This window comes from Pseudopodoces humilis, chromosome 2 (genome assembly GCF_049639895.1).
Source record: "Pseudopodoces humilis isolate 2021_Gansu_Grassland_sample_001 chromosome 2, ASM4963989v1, whole genome shotgun sequence".
Classification (NCBI taxonomy): domain Eukaryota; kingdom Metazoa; phylum Chordata; class Aves; order Passeriformes; family Paridae; genus Pseudopodoces; species Pseudopodoces humilis.
The window spans coordinates 2,368,637-2,385,470 of record NC_142201.1 but is presented as its reverse complement, the minus strand read 5'-3'; the positions used below and the strand labels follow the sequence as shown (position 1 = coordinate 2,385,470).

General features: G+C 44.0%; 1 protein-coding gene across 2 annotated transcripts in view; it reads right to left on the bottom strand.

Moving 5' to 3' along the window:
• Window positions 1-16,834, bottom strand: part of DYRK1A (dual specificity tyrosine phosphorylation regulated kinase 1A) — a 70,265-nt gene that overhangs the window by 14,761 nt on the left and 38,670 nt on the right. For both annotated transcript variants that reach the window (XM_014255704.2, XM_005526559.3), the window contains exon 3: window positions 3,968-4,173. In XM_014255704.2, the coding sequence (XP_014111179.1) occupies window positions 3,968-4,173 (206 nt within the window). The remainder of the gene's footprint in view (window positions 1-3,967; window positions 4,174-16,834) is intronic.

Genomic DNA, 16,834 nt, shown 5'->3' with positions numbered 1-16,834 from the left:
TGGGAAATAAAAGCCTTAAAAAAAAAACTCCTGAAGGAAAAAAAATTCAAAAGACAGAGCTGGAAGTTTTTAACTGTGATTTAAAACCTCATAAATAAGTGAAAAACAAAACAATCTGGCTGGTCTTGGAGTATCTTCCTAGAATTCTTTGATCCTTGTCTGTAATGCGTTTGGGGACCACAGCCAGAAAGCAAAAAGTGCAAGAGAAAATTATGTAAATAATCTTTTAAGAGCAAACTTATATGTAATTATTTATATTACTTACATATAATACATGTAATATAAATATATAGGTTTTATATAATTTTAATATAAATTGCCATTATTGTTTCCTAACTTTTAACCTGCAACTGTGAATGAGTCCCCAAACACCAGAATATGGCCTGCAAGCCACTACAACCCTGAATCCAAGCAGGACAGAGCAGGAATAAAACCAATAAATTCACATTCAAGACCTGCCTTTCTTTTCTCTGGTTATGAATTAAAATCATTCCAGGAACCTGAACCAGACACTCCACAAAAAAAAAGAGTCAGTCTGCAGCAAAGACACAAAAATAACCTGCAAGAGCATCATCAGGTAATTACTGAAGCTCAGGGAGTTCGTGCCAAGGATGGGATTTTTGGGAGAGGAGCTTTCCCGGCAGCAGCACCGCGGCTCTTCGGCCAGCAGAGGGGGGCTGGAGCTCGGGAAAGGCTCTGCTGGAATCCCGGCAGCGCCAAACTGGGAAAATCCCGATTTTCCCGAGCCCTCGGGCTGCTCAATTCACCAGGGAACTGCAGCAAAGAGGCTCCAACTCGCTGTCAGTCAGCTGCTGGGTGCTCACAGCAAACAGGGCACTTTCAGGGCACCCAAATGGGGTATTTTGGCAAAGAAGCTGTTTTTAGGGCACCCAAAGAGGTTATTTCAGGGCACCCAAACGGGGGATTTTGGGGCACCCAAACAATTTACTTTTAGAGCACCCAAAGAATTTTCTTTTAGGGCACCCAATTAGATTACTTTTAGGGCACCCAAGCAGATTATTTTAGGGTAACCAAGCAAGTTGGTTTAAGGGCACCCAAGCAGTTACTTTTAGGCTATCCCAATGGTTCAGGCTGCTGATGTTAGGAAAATCCAGGAAGCTGAAGCTCCTAGACCCAATCCTTGTCTGTCTGACTGGATGGGAGCCATTGCATTGAAAGGATCCAACCTTAAAGGACCAAACTTCCTGAATCAGGCTGAAGTCACCTTTATCCTCCTCATATTTTTATATATTAATATTAAACTATCAAGGCTTCTCCAACAGCCAATTCCTTTTGCTGCATATTAAAACCAGGATTTTCTGGAAGATAAACATTGGAGCAAAGGAGGCTCAGGGGGCCCTTGTGGCTCTGCACAAGTCCCTGGCAGGAGGGGACAGCCGGGGGGGTCGGGCTCTGCTGCCAGGGAACAGGGACAGGAGGAGAGGGAACGGCCTCAGGCTGGGCCAGGGGAGGCTCAGGGTGGACAGCAGCAGGAATTTGCCCATGGAAAGGGAGCTCAGGCCTTGGCAGGGGCTGCCCAGGGAGCTTTGCAGTGCCCATCCCTGGAGGTGCCCAAGGAAGGGCTGGACGTGGCACTCAGGGCTCTGGGCTGGGGACAAGGTGGGCATCGGGCACAGCTGGGACTCATCTTGGAGACTTTTTCCAGCCCAAATGATCCTGGGATTCTGTGGTATGAACTTGCAAATGCAGAAGTCACCTTTTGTGACCAAAGAGAGTTTGACACTATAAAAGACTGGTCTGTGTTAGAAGCTCTACAAGGAGACAACAGAGAGAACAAGTGGTGGGATTCCACCAGAACAATGAAACAACCACCCAAAGATGGTTCCAACAATGTTCTCTGCAAGGTTCCTCTCCAGAACTGACATTTACAGGACAGAACTGCTTCTATCAAGGCCAGAGAGAAACAAGTGGCAGCATATTCATGGAAATACCTTGAATTAAAGGGATTCCTGTAGGAATGCCATAAAGAAAGAATCTGTAACATGCAGGGATCAGTGGGACAAATACCCAGATGTTTGCAGATCACATCTGGAAAGAAAAGCACAAAACCTTCAACCATACAGGCCAAGGTTTTATAAGAAAAATTGTTATTTTTTAATCAAAATGAAAAAGAGCTGAACAAGATGAACCAGAGCTGTGAAAGAGAAACCCAAAAAAAAGAACAAGGAATTTATTCTGCAGAGAGACCAGGTCCAGAGCAGATGATCTGAGCCACCAGCAGGAAGATCTCACAGCTGGATCTGGCTTTGCAGATAAAATCAGAAGTGCACTGCAAAGACAAAAAACCTTTGAGAGTCCCCACAGACAGAACCTCCACTCCAAGCAGGAGCTTGGTGAGGAGAACTCTTGGTGGGACTGGGTGATGGGAGAAGCACAAGAACTTGAGGGAGGAAAGAGGCAAGGAAGAGTTCTGAAGTCAGAAGACTTCAGAAAGTTGGTCACCATCAAAGCCAGAACACTGATTCTATAAAATTGTGTTGGTGGTGCAAAGACAGCTTGATTGCCATGGTCATCTGATTATCTCCTCACATGGATCATGTCACAACCTAAAATTCCTCGAGTTTGTTTCTGAAGTGCCTTGAAAGGATTCAGGTGAAACTTTTCTTGACTGACCAGCCTCATTGTAGAAGTTCTGGGAGACCCTTAACTTAAAAAAAACTCACATAAAATACTTTTGCAGATCCTCAAGCTAAATATTATTATATAGGAGATTTCCTCTTCCTCCTGATTGGCCCTCAGGAAAGGAAACCCATCCTGGGCCAGCTCCATTCACTTTGCTCCAGTTGTTGATCTCCAAATCCTGGCACCCAACATCCTGGCCATCCTCATCCCCCGTAATCCTTTCCTCTTTCCCACAGCACCAGAACGTCTCTTGATGGTTCTGGAGACTTTTCTACCTAAAACATCTTGAGCATTGAACACACTTCATCTCCATCCTCTTTACTGAAATATTCCTTATCAGTCTGCACCACATTTTCAAGTTCTAACTTACAGGCTTTGTTGGAACCCATCTGCCTTTATGTTTCCACAATTGGGCCGTGGAATTTTTAAAAACCAACAGAATTCCCATTTATGCAGAGCAACAGCAGCTCTTGTGGCTCCTGGCACTGAGTTAGGGAGTTCTTTCAGCAGTCCTACCTACTCAAATAAAATACATTTTGTGCAAACTTCGGTATTCCAAATACACCAACCAGTGACTCTGCACTGCAGAACTGTCCATTAGGGTAAGTAATAAAGCAATCAGATGCTAACAAACAGCACAAACATTTTAAAAATTGTTATTATTTTAGAAAGAGCTTTTCACAGTTCTCCACTTGGCCAATCTTTCTCTCCCTTTATTTAAAAACATGTTACAAGTAGAACAAGAAGAATAATCATAATAAATATTTTCCAGAAGTTTAGAAACAACTTCAAAAACTTTTTTATGAAGTTATTGTGTGTATCTATATATCTATATCTATATCTATAGACAGATACAGATATAAATATTTTTAAATATACTGTTGTATATTAACTCCATCCTTACAGAGTTGGGAGTTAGTTAAAAAAAACAAACCCTACAAAAATAAATGCCCTGATCCTGTAATTTATGATTGTATAATGTAGGGATAAAGAGGGATTTTCACAAGTTGAGAGTGACAGGACATGGCGGGGATAACCTTAAACTGGAGGAGGGCAGGGCTGGATCTTGGGATCTTGGGCAGGAATTGTTCCCTGGCAGGGTGGGCAGGCCCTGGAACAGAATTCCCAGAGCAGCTGGGGCTGCCCCTGGATCCCTGGCAGTGCCCAAGGCCAGGCTGGACATTGGGAGCACCTGGGACAGTGGGAGGTGGCCCTGCCATGGCAGGAGGTGGAACTCAACCTTTAAAAGTCCTTTCCAACCCAAATAATTCCACAACTCCACATTTCAAGCACTCCCAGATGGAGAAGGAGCTTTCCCCCGTACCTGGTTTGTCAATGGGAGTGGCTGCTCGAGCTGGTCAGCGTAGGATAAGGCCGAGACCTGCTGGTCACTGATGTTCTGCTGCCGCCGGTCACTGTACTGCTGATGCGAATGGGACATCTGTCCAGCCATCTGAAGGCCAGCAGCATGGAATGAAAACGATGGTGCAAGCCGAACAGACGAAGGTTTGCATGCTGAAGTCTCTCCTCCTGCAAACACAAGGTGAGGGTTAAGCAGGTGATGGGTTGAAAATCTTACCCTGCGTTCAGACTCTCAGATCCCGGAGGTCATCGGCAGCCAGCGGCTGTCACACATGGGATATTCCATAGGGAAGTATCCAGGAATTATCCTCAGGGAAAGGTTATCTGCAGGGCTATAGGATAGGGACTTTTCACAAGGACAAGGGGGAATGGCCTTAAGCTGGGCCCGGGCAGGGCTGGATGGGATATTGGAGAGGAACTGCTCCCTGGGAGGGTGGACAGGCCCTGGCACGGGGTGCCCAGAGCAGCTGGGGCTGCCCATGGATCCCTGGAAGTGTCCAAAGCCAGGCTGGAGCAACCTGGTCTGGTGGACGGTGTCCCTGACCATCAGAACTCGATCTTTAAAGGTCTCCTCCAAACCAAACCGTTCTGGGACTCTAATCCTGAGCATCCCTTTTCTCACATCTCCACCTGACTGTCACAACTCAGTCAAGAACTTGACAGGAGTTATTCCGAACACACAAACTTCGTGTATGGACTCCACAAAAGCCAGAAAAACGCACAGGTTCTGCCTTCCAGGGCTGCTCCCAGCAACTGACAGTCTTTTGCACTGACTGTGCCAAAGGAAAATCCAGTGTCCAGCCTCAGCAGCTCATCTTGGTTTGGGGATAAGGTTTAGGGGTGATGCTGGTGGTGTTGGGATGATCCCAAAGGGCTCTTCCAACCCGGTGATTCCGTGAATCCCTGATTCCCTGTCCTCTGTGTTTACGCCTCCCTACAAAGTGCAGCAAACAAAGAGCAGCTGCAATCTGAAAGCAAAATTATCACTAAAGATTAAATTTAGAAGGAAGGTGTTAAACAGCCAAGCACCTGACCAGCAAAGGGAAATCCCCACTTCCTTTACAGTCCAAACCTTGCAAGAAAATACAGTAGAAAGCAGTAGAAAACAGTAGATGAGCACAGACAAGATTTGGCTTTCTTAAAAATAACTCCGTCAAAAGAAAAGTAAAATATTAAAATTGATACTGCACCATTGACTCAACACCTATCAGGGCAACAGAAGAACTGCATGGATGAAATCAAACACCATTTTGCATTGATTATATTAAAATATTAACCACTTTAAGTTAACATTGCACAGAAAATTAACTTTCTACTCTTCTACAAAATGTCCATTAAAAACTGACAATCAGAGTTAATCTTCCATCTCTACAACTTGGTGGATTTAGTGAACATTTGCTTTTCAAGATTCACTGAACACTCCTGGAAGAATGGCTGAACATATGTAACACATCATCCAGTATCTCTACTTTTTGCTCTTTTATTTTCTGAGGTTCTGCTTAACCTGAAAAAAAATCATAATCTCACTTAGCAACATCATGGTGACTGAAGTAAAAGTCAAAACAATATTTAAATCAGAGAGTCAAAAATACCACTAATTCTGAAGTGTAGAGCCAGCTACTTTCAAAGGTTTCAATCTTGTATTTTCTTACCCCGGGCCACCAAGTTTCCAATAGAGAGATACCTGGCCAATTACATAACTTAATAAAAACAAATTTTATTCTAAAAAATTCTGCCCTTCCACGTGTTCCTAAAAAAGCAGAAAACTCAGATATATAAACCCAAAAATCCTGGCATGGTGGGGATCTCATTTACTTCATAGGATCTTCTAACACTCCAAAAATCACAACAAATCTGAGGATAAACTGAATCATGCACTACACACATTGAATATAAAGTAAAAAAGAAAGTAAAATAGCGTTAAAAGTATAATTATCCCACAAAACAACAGTTGTAATTTGATGTTTCGGTTCAGCTTCAAACTTTCAGCTTTCAAATGCTTGAAAACTCCCAAGTTTTCCTCCCAAGTCCACCTGCATCCAAGTCCATGAATTTTCATTTTTTAATTTAACATTTTTTGGAATTTGCTGCTTGTGACCAACAAAGAGGTCCCTGTTGGCTTGGAGGACAGTCCCACACCAAATGTGATACCACACTGTGAATCACACACACGTGAATCCAAACCGTGTCCAACAAGAAACTTCTTAAACCAGAAACACAAATGGTTTCACAGCAAATCTCAGAAAAGGGGATGAGATTAGAGCCTGACCAGTCTGATGACGTGAAGGATGACAAAAAGATGGATGGGAATTGGCCAACTCATCCCTGTGTTCCCATCCCAAATGGAAAAGCATTTGAGTCATCTCCAAAATGGGACTGACCTCACCCATGTCAGCAACAGCAACAAGCACCTGGCTCACAAGTTTGGGACCTGTAAACACAAGGATCGGCAGCCAAGGAATTCCATCTTTCCAAGTTGTCCCTGTGGCTGCCAGGAAGGCCCTGGAGCTCCCAGCCCTGTGCTGGAAGCAGCCCTGGCCACCAACACAAACAAGTCACACTCAGCTCCGGGCCCTGATGGAATCCCTGTCCTTGCCACATCCCAGACTCTGCTCCTGACACCTGCAGTCCCATCCCAGGACATCCAACCCCAAGAGAACACTCCTAGAAACACCCGGTGACACGTTAGGAAAAAAGGAGAGGGGAAAGAAGGACTGGTTAGAATAGAAATCTTGACCTCCTTTAGTTTTAGGTCGAGGAGTCGCTCCAGAAATAGGGACATTTGTGCACAGCCATTAATTGAGGCTCACAAAGCCTCTGGTGGCTTTGAGATTGTTTTTTGGCTTATCTGGAGAGCTCCAGACATCCAAAAAATCAGGGATCTGCTGACCACCAGGGCAGGACTAAAATCCACTGGCACTTGTTCCCACAGCACATCCAGAACTACCACAGGACAGAAATATCTGTGAACAAGGTGTAGTCAATCATCAATTTTCCTTTTTAACCACTACGAGTTCAAGTGATCACACCTAGTAAAGCACCTTGGGAGGAAAATGAAGAAAAAAAACCTCAAAACATATGCCAAGATCTCTAAGCATGAAGTACATTAAGGGAAAAGATTATGGATTTGGAGTGGGTAGAATTATCTTACAAATAGGCCTTACCTAATGTTAGTTCAGGGGAGGCATAAAAATACCCACCTTGATGTGTATTTGCACTCAAAAGAGGCTCACAGCTCAGAACTCTCTGAAAATAGACACACTGCAAAAATGGATTCTCCCATAAAGGAGAAGGTTGATTTCTTAAAGCATCATCTCAACACAGTGGAAAAAGTTTAAGACTATATTTATTTATTTGGTGAGAATGGAAAATACTTTTGTCGTTCAAAATAGCTGGGTTTTAAATGGATTTTTTTATTATTTTTTTTAATGGATGTTTTGGGGCCTCCCCATCCCTGGAAGTATCCAAGGCCAGGCTGGATGAGGCTCTGAGCAACCTGGGATAGTGGAAGTTTTCCCTGCCCATTGCAGGGGGTGGAACTGGATGATTTTAAACTAAGCCATTCTGTGATTTTATGATTTTTGCAAGCAACAAAGAAAGAGTAACAAAGTAACAAAGGAATTATTAACTCCATACATAACAAATATTTGAGATTGTGATTGTAAATTTTTGCACAGATTTTTAAGAACTCAATGCAGATTCAATTTTCCTACCTCATCTGTTTGAGATCCTGTAATTCCCATTTTGACATCAGTCCACATAACTCATTTAGACATCGAACCTCTCCTCAAGAAAAAAACATTTTTGGTGGTAAAACACATCCCTGGCCATCTCTGTTCAGATACAGTGAGGCACAAATGTTCACTGACCGATAGGGAAGAGCTGCAGGAGTGATCCCAAGAGCACATCATCAATCCAGGAAAAATCAGTGGATTGTAGCTAAAGCCCAACTGGCCACAGGACTGGGCAACCTCCAAAGGTCTCTTCCAGCCTCAACATCTCCACATTTCTGTGTCACAAAAGTCAGCACAAAGTGAGGTTTCTCTCTGGATCAGGATTTGTTAGAGTAGCTCCTCTGTTGGGTGGGACTGCACCTGAAAATCCCAACAGGAATTCCAAGGTTTCTTTGCATTCTTGTTACCCAGCTCATTAAAGATCTACTTTGCTTCTCAAAGTACCTTTGTGACTTTCTTTGTCCCTCTGTCACACTTCTAGTGTTCTATTGAAGTGTATTCATCGTGAAAGACAAAAAAGGAGGCAAAGTCAGACAAAAATCATTAGAGCATTAAAAGAAGTGACATTTCCTTAACGTATTTTCCGACTTCTCACCCCACAATTAAAAATTAGCCCCCAAAAAGAACCATTGTGACTGTTTGGACCCTGTGAATGATGCAAATCTGCCTTCAGGGCTGACAAAAGCATCTCCCAAGTGCAGCAGCAGATTTTGTTCCATGACATGATAAAGAATTATCTTGCTGATAACAGAACCTTTGCAAGAGCCTTAAAAACACTTCCCTGCCTGTTGATTGTTGAACGAGGTGAAGCAGGTGAAAGCAGTGAAAGTCCCATCAGCATTTCTTTCATACCTCTAAAAGTTTCAATGCAGGAATTCCCCAAGTTTGGAAGCCAAAGGTTTCCATGTTGGACAGGGCTTGGAGCAACCAGGGATAGTGGGAAGTGTCCCTGCCCATGGCAGGGGGTGGAATTAAGATGATCTCAGGCTCAAGTGTGAAACTTCCTCTGCACAATTCATTTTTCATTCTCTTTGCCTTGCTAGAACTTTTCTTCCTTTTGTTCAACATTTTCCCTCCTAAGATCATTGCTTTGACCTAAAAAGTTTTGAGCTTCTTTCCCTGCCTCTCCCTCCTATCCCACCCTCCCTTTCCATGTTTGGGTTGTTCAGCCATGTGCAGATATTCCCTCTATTCCCTCTCAGGGATATGCTGGCAGCCAAGTGAGAACCTGCCAGAAAACACGACTGGGAAATAAAAGTGTGAAGTGTCTCGTTTTCCTCCCCACACTCAGAGTTCAAGGGCTTGTGGGGCCACGCCACAAAACAAGCACAGTTCTTACTGCACAGGACAGGTTCAGACTTTAAATCTTTTTATTTCCAACCCTTGCTAAGCCAACACAGGTAAAGGCAAGCACTTCTTTTTGCCTTTTTCTATGTTTAAATTAGTGATGTGAAAGCAGCCCAATGTCCACTCTAAGAAAATCCTGTGTTAGCTGAGGAACTGTACAAACCTCTTCCTTCACAGAAGGTTTGGGTTTTTTTTTTTTGCAAAGTTAATTGTTTTGCAGACTTCTGGTCACCTTTATTTTTCAAAATCTCTGCTTGGAAAAGCTCTCAGCATCCATGAGCACTGTGACAGCTCAGCTATTGAGGAGTGTGTAGAAAAGGGAGCCAGATCCCTGCTCTAATACCCAACCACCTCCGAGGTGGATCATCCTAAAACGGACAGGGAGCAATCAGCAACAAACACTTGTATCTGAGAACTCTCTGCTCAAATAAACACACCCTGAAGATGAGTTAGACCCATCAGAGTTCTGCCTGAGCATCACAAGTGTCAGCCACGGGGCACTGGAGAGCTTAGAACAATTATCTTTCAGGCAATAAGCAAATGCCAACTTGAACTCTGAGTGAACTTCTGCAGCCCTGCTCTGCCCATTGTCCCTGCTCACAGGGTTTGGAGTGACTGCATGAGAATGTGGGGGTACAGGGACCTCACTCTGCTTGGTCAGGAGTGGGAAAAGCTGAGAGAACCCAGGGAAAAGCTGAGAGAACTCAGGGAACAAAGGGAAATTACCTGCAGCAGCTACCGGAGAACAATCCTGTTATAAATATCGCACACGAGTTCCTCCTCTGGAGGAACTTTATTATTGTGGGGGAGTTATTAAGAATGGCTGCTTCAGAAGTTATCCTACAATAACTATTCAGCCAACTTCCCTGTACAGAAATGCCAAACACTGCTTTCCCTCTGAGCAGAATGGAGCCCTAAACTTAGAAACAACCCCACTCTCCAACCCCATTCATGGGCCAACACACCCACGGGATTGCTCCTGCTCTTCCCTACTGGCCAGAGCTGCAGGGAGCTCACAGTGCTCAGGGGCTGACATCAAACTCTTGGGTGCAATCTTTTCCCAGCCTGGAGAAAAAGTAGGCCAAGAGCAGGTTCATGAACTGTTCTGCCACTGCTGAGCCTGTCCTGGCCGGTTTCTTCCCTGGGTGAGCTGCAGCAGGAGGTGGACTTTGGGCAGGACTTGTGGTCCTCGTGCAGAGGACAGAAGTTCACTTTCCTGAAGAACAACTGGGGCTCAGACCTGTCACAGGAAAAGACTGTGGGAAATACCTTCCCAAAAAGCCACTTCAAAAATCTGGTACCAGAAGGAGTGAATGCTGCTGCTCATTGTAAGTCTCCCACTACAAGAGAAAGAAGTTTCTAAAATTCATTTAATCCACTGGCAACACAGTATATAAATCTGTGTTTCATTAACTTATAAATATGACTTTGAGTACACTCCGGAGAATCTCAGAACTGAGAAAATGTTGTGAAAGTGAAACCACTTTTTTTTTTTTAAATAAATGAAGCCCAAGATTGCCAAAATTCTCAGCTACGACCTACAGGAAACACAAGCACTCCGAACTTTCAAAGTCCAAATTAAGCTCTGTGAGACCTCTGCTTTTCCATTTCTGCCCTGGTAAAGCAGCTGCTTGAAAGCACAGCTAAAAAACACCTGGAATTCCACAAGGAAACAGGGACAGGCCTACAAAGGATTGAATGGACTGCAAACCCACTAAAATAAAGAGAACAGTGCCCAGAAATGAGGAAATCCCAGAATCCTTCCCCAGCTTTAATTCTGTGCCTCCATGTCAATAAGTTATGATTCTGTTTAGCTCCATGAATGCCCTGTTTGTTTTAGGGGGCAGAATGGAAGCAGCGCTCGCTGAATAGGTGGCCATACAATAGATCTTTTTATTTTCATTGTGTTTAACATAATATCCCTTGCCACTCTTCAGACTGTGCTCCAAATAAAATTATTCCTGCCTGCATATATATTCTATAGAGTGGTCATTGTTTTTGCATCCTTGGAATTCACAATCATTTCCTTCTGTAGAATTCAGGATTTGCTCCTGTTCTGCAGAAAAACAGCGAGACATAGGATAAACACAAAAAGGCTCCATAATTTCAGTTTTTGTACATTCAGGACTTTGCAAAGACAAGGGACACGTCCTAGCAGGTAAATCTCTGCTTCACAGAGCTCCACAGAGGAGCAGCTTTACAGGTTAGGTAAAAAAAGCTCCTTTTTGACGCACTGCCCTCATGTGATCCTCCAAGAGAGGATATCCCAGGATTTAGAGAGGAAACAACTGTACACACACCAACAGAGTTATTAGTGAAGGTTTTCCCCTTTTCTAATACAGTTCAGGTTCTTTCCAACTTTTCCTGCCACACTGGAACTCTGCCCAACTCCTCAGGAGCACTGGTCAAACCCAAGCACTTTGGCTGGTGATTCACCCCAGCGTGTATTTATTTGTTTAATGACAAGTGAGTGAGTGAAACAGTATCTCAGCAGTCAATACTTTATTATTCAATGTTTAATAACCTGTATTTCAAGAAGAGGCCTAACACTTGCTTTAAAACTGACAAATAAAAATCATCCAAATCCTCCTTTTCCAGAGCTGCTGAAAGTGTGCCAAGGTTGAGGTTCTGAGGCTTCTTTTTTCTCTCCCCCTACAAATTCATGGGAAATTTATGATTTTATGTGATTATTCTAAGGTTTATAATTTTTCTAACTGAATGAAAAGCCTGCCATTAAAAAGAGGGAATATAAAGGAGACAGGTAAATGGACATAATGTGTTTTTATGATCATGGTGAAAGTTCAAAGAATCATAGAAACAATAATGTTGGAAAAGACCTCCAAGATCAAGACCAACCTTTGACCAAACAAACATAACAGCTCCCAAGGCAGAAATAAAGACTGAAGTGTGAATACTATTCCAAACACAGGTTTTCCAATAATTTCTTAACTCCAACTACCTGTGCATCTTTAATCCTGCTGAAAGACCCACACCTGCCCCTCAGCTCTGAGTGAAAAACAAAAATACAAACAGAAAATGTTCTGTCAAATTCAATAAATGAGAAGAAAAACTTTCATAAGCCACAGTAATTTCCTCATACAGCAGAAATTTATGACACAAACTTTAAATTGACATTATTTTTTATCCCTTATACATGCTATAAAAGAACGTCTAAACTTACTCTTCAGAAGGCTTCAAGCAAACTCCAAGTACCCACAATTTTTATTAAATCTAAGTTTTTGGTTCTAGAAATCACTAAGTTTCTCTATGAAAATATTGGCTTTATCCAAGAAAAATTAAATTTCCCTCTGCTGAACCTGAAGTTTTCTGAAGGGTTTAGAAAACAGTAAAAAATTTAAATTACACCACAGTAAAAATCAGATTTAACCAAAAATCTGCTGGTGACACTAATTCCCACCATTACTTTCAAATGTCAGGTACCATCAAACCACAGATACTTATTGATACTTATGCTAAAGAGAGGGGAAAACAAGGAAAAAATAGCATGGATTGTAGCTGGATTTACTTAGTAAAACAATTCATTAACCTTACAGTCAGTTTTAGTGAGTTGGAAGGAGAGAATGTGAGCAGTTATGTAAAGAAAATACAGGAACTGGACACTAAGAAAGACAGAGGGAGGGAGAGTGGAACAGGACTGAAGAAGGTAAAGTGATCCATGACTGAACAGAAGAAAAAGCTGGTTGGGAAAGCAGGGAAAGGGAAAAAAGGACAGATACAGATGCAGATTTAAGCAGCAGAATATATTTTAAGCTCAGATTCCCCAATATTCTTAGACAGGAATGATATTTAGGACAGAAAAAAAAAAAAAACAGGACTCAACTTACAGCTGAGGAGGGGCTTGGTTATTTGGTGTGGAGTTTTTTTATGTTGGGTGGGATGAGAATACACCATTTCTGAAAGGTGAGTGTGTGTGTTTCCAGAAATAGATTACGCTAAAGAACAATCGGATTCAGATCCTGATCTCGGACAGCGAGAAGGGGCGAGGTGAGTGTATCAGAACCGTGCTTTCTGCAGGAAGCTGGCTACTTTAAGACATTTTATTAAGAAGGAAAAAAAAAAAAACAAAACTGAAGGGAAGTAGAGGGTACAAATAGGGGGGAAGCAGCAGCAGGGCGAAGCGGCGGGTGCCGCACGGCCGGCCGTGCTGGGCCAGCCCGGTGTGAGGGCGGCTCGCAGCGCGCAGGCCCCGCGCGTGAGGGGGAAGCCGATCCCGCGCTCCCCTCAGCGCATCCGCGGCTGCCGCAGCGCGCCCCAGCAACAGCGCCTCATTAGCATAGCCCACCCCGGGCCGCGCCGCGCCATTGGCCCGCAGCGGCGCGGCGCGGACCAATGGCGGCGCGCTATGCAAATGCGGGCGCGCAGTTGCCAGGGCAGAGCTGGCGCGCGGCGGCCAATGGGCGCGGGCTCCATAAACAAGGAGCGCGATTGAGCTTTGTCACATTCGCCGGGCGCTGTTAACACTTTCCAGTTTAGGGCGAAATTAGCTCCATCTCCCGAGGATCAGGCTCATGTTCTACATTTCACCCCCACAGCAAGGGCAGGGCGGCGCAGCCATGATACACGGGATTTACGGATAAACGCGCCCGCGTTAGGATTTCGCCTTGCCCGGCTCCGGGACGCCTTCTCCAGGGCTGGGATGTGAAAGATCCCCCAACGCTGCCGGGTGGGAGAGAGCCCGGCTGGAATTCTTGCCGGGGCTTTAAAAAGCTCTAAAGTTCCCTGTCGCTGCCTTCCTTAGGCAGGTCACCTCCTAAAATTACTGTGTCAGGCTACTCCTGTCCTTCCCTTTTTCCTTCCCTTTTTTTCCAAGGATCTGAATTTATGTTTCATTGGTTTGAGTTTAACCCTAAAGACACAACATCCTTTATTATTATTATAATTATAATTATAATTATAATTCACCCCCACACACCCCGACAGATTTTAAGCAAATGAAATTTCAGCTCGTTCCACCGCCGCTAACGACTGAACATGAACGAAGCTGAAGCATCCTAGGAGAAATAAGCAGATTTTTTTTTTCTTTTGACCGATCTTTAAAGAAAAAAAAAAAATAAATATATATATATATATATAAAATATAAGATTATCTGACAGCATTTTGGTGTCTCTGTGCCTGTGACGGCGTGAATCCATCACTGACCAGCACGGCTCGCAGGGCTGCTGGGGAGATCCCCTTCCCACGCGCAGAGGGGGATGCGGATGTGGAAAACCGGCGGCTGGAAATGCAAAGAGTGACAGACACACTTACTCTGGAAGCCCCCGGCTGTCCCTGCAGCAGCAGCAGCACTGTCCCCTCTCTCTCTACGCCGTGGCGGCCGCAGCGATGCCGGGCATGTTTTACTGCACTTTGCCGAGCCCGGCAGCGATGTGCCAGCGCCGCTGCGAGTCACTCACCTGCCGAGGGGGTGGGGGGTGCTTCCTGTTCTCCGGGGCTCCGCCAAGGTGCCACCGGCCAGGGGACAAGGTGCCACCGGCCAGGGGACCGAGCACGGAGCCCCCGGGGCCGCCGGGGTGGCCTCGCTGCCCTGGCCCAGCGGGGACCGCAGCTGCGGCCGGGCGCGCTCCGGGCCGCGGGGAAAGGGATGCCGGCTTCCTGGGGCTCCCCAGGACAGCCGAACTTGGCAGAGCCGCAGCGAGGAATCTGACTGAAGCAAGCGCCCAAAATGTCAGTTCCGACAGAACTTAAAAGTTTTAGCGGCTCCCTCATTCAACAACTTCATTTGGGGTATTTTAGCAGTAGTGAAACTACTGAAATCTCTCCTTCCATGCCCTGAAACACCAACAGCTACCTCAGCGAAACTCCTGAAATCTCTCCCTCCGTGCCCTAAAACACCACTGTGTGTACGCTACACACCCCAAAAAACCAGTGCCGCCCATTCTTTATCTCGTGGCAGCTTTTGGAACCGATTTACTGCGTTTATTTGGTGCTCATCTCGCAGCCCCTGCAGCAGCAGCGTTACCTGCCCAGGGGCTTACGAGATTTTCCGAGCAATCCGGGCCGGGCCAGGACTTTGCAGCACTAATCCTTGTGCTGTCCTTTCGGGGAAATACTTTTATCAGCACTTAACCGAGAGTTCCTCGTGTTGGTGCAGCGCCTCCTCCTTCCCCCACCTCCAAAGAACATTACTCACAATTTGCAGTTTGCAGCGCAAAACTAATTAGAGATGGAATAAATTGCCTGCTACATGGCAGCACGTCAAACCGCACGAGAGGTGAAAAGCACCCAGTATTTTATCCCAAATCAATACTCGGCCTGATGGCTCAGGCATTTCCAGCTCAACATAAAGTTAGCATAAATATCGGCATCGTTTTTAAAGCTCTACTTTTGTACAAACAGATATATTTTTTAAAAAAAAATTAAAATAAATCTTTTCCTACGCATAAAACCCATCAAGGGAAATTACTTGAATTATTCTATTTCCCATTTGTAGTTACTGAGGCACAAGATATATTTAAACAGTTGGTAGAGAAAAAATGGGAAGCATCTCCCATATCAATGTACAGCCAGCATGCCAAACCATGAATGTAAGAGCTAAACAAGGGATGAATACATCATGTGCAAGAGTCTCACATGATATAAATTATTCAATACCTGACCAAAGAGAACGGCTTTCAGGAGAGAGGGGGAGGATCTCAAAGTACTTTTGTAGTTTGAATACAGGCAGGGTTAGGAATTGATGCAGAATCTTTTTAAACTTGGTTAAATAATCCCATGTATTTTCGAGCTATTTCACTGGGTGACATCCATCCAGCTCTGGTGTCTACCATAAATAAAGGTGGATTTCATCTAACACGGCGATGACAATTTTAAAATAAAACCAACTGTAAAAATAAAATAACTTGGCACGTGGGCAAGTGTGTATTTTCAGAATTTGGGCTGTCCCCTCCTTCCACTTGCAGGATTTGCACAGCCCTATTGATATTACAAGTCTTTTTTCCTTTCCTAATCCCAGACTGGATATACAATTTGGCATTTTGGGGATTGGATTTGAGATTTTTGTTAACCCATCACACACCTTTAAGGACCAACACACAAACAGAGGCTTTTAAGTGGAAAAACTGAACTACAAGAAAATATCCACCCATTATAAATACCATCTCAATTATGGGGAAGCTTCTGGTGTGGTGATTCCAGGGAATTCCCTCACTGGCTGATTTCATGGATGATCTTGAAGTAGTTCATGTCACTCCAAGGGAAATTTATAGCACATAAATTTTGGCTACTGAGCAGTTCTGTTGTACTTGAAGATATTGCTCTGCTATGATACTCTGTATTAGTAACACAAATTCTGACAGAGGTCCTAAAAACCAGAATATTTTGTATTAATAACACAAATTCTGATGGAATTCCTAAAAACCAGAATACTTTAAAACTCTTAGGAGCTCTGTCCTTATTAATCCATATCACAGTTCATAAAAGAATAACATTCCAGGTTTTTTCCTCACTCCAAAGCTGCCTGGAAGCACCAGAACTGTTCCATAAAATCCTCACAGGTTTTGAACTATACCTAAACCAATCTTTTGCTGCGTTCTCAATGATTTGGTAACTGATATTCTGACACCTGCATTTTACAGAAGGAATCTGAAGCCAGTCCTGACAAACTCCACTCAGAGTTCTCAAGTCACTAAACAATAAATCATTTCCCAGTAAAAAGTTTCAATATTTCCATATCCAGCTTAGTGCTCATCACAGAAAATAAAAATAAAATAAAAATTAAAAAAAAATC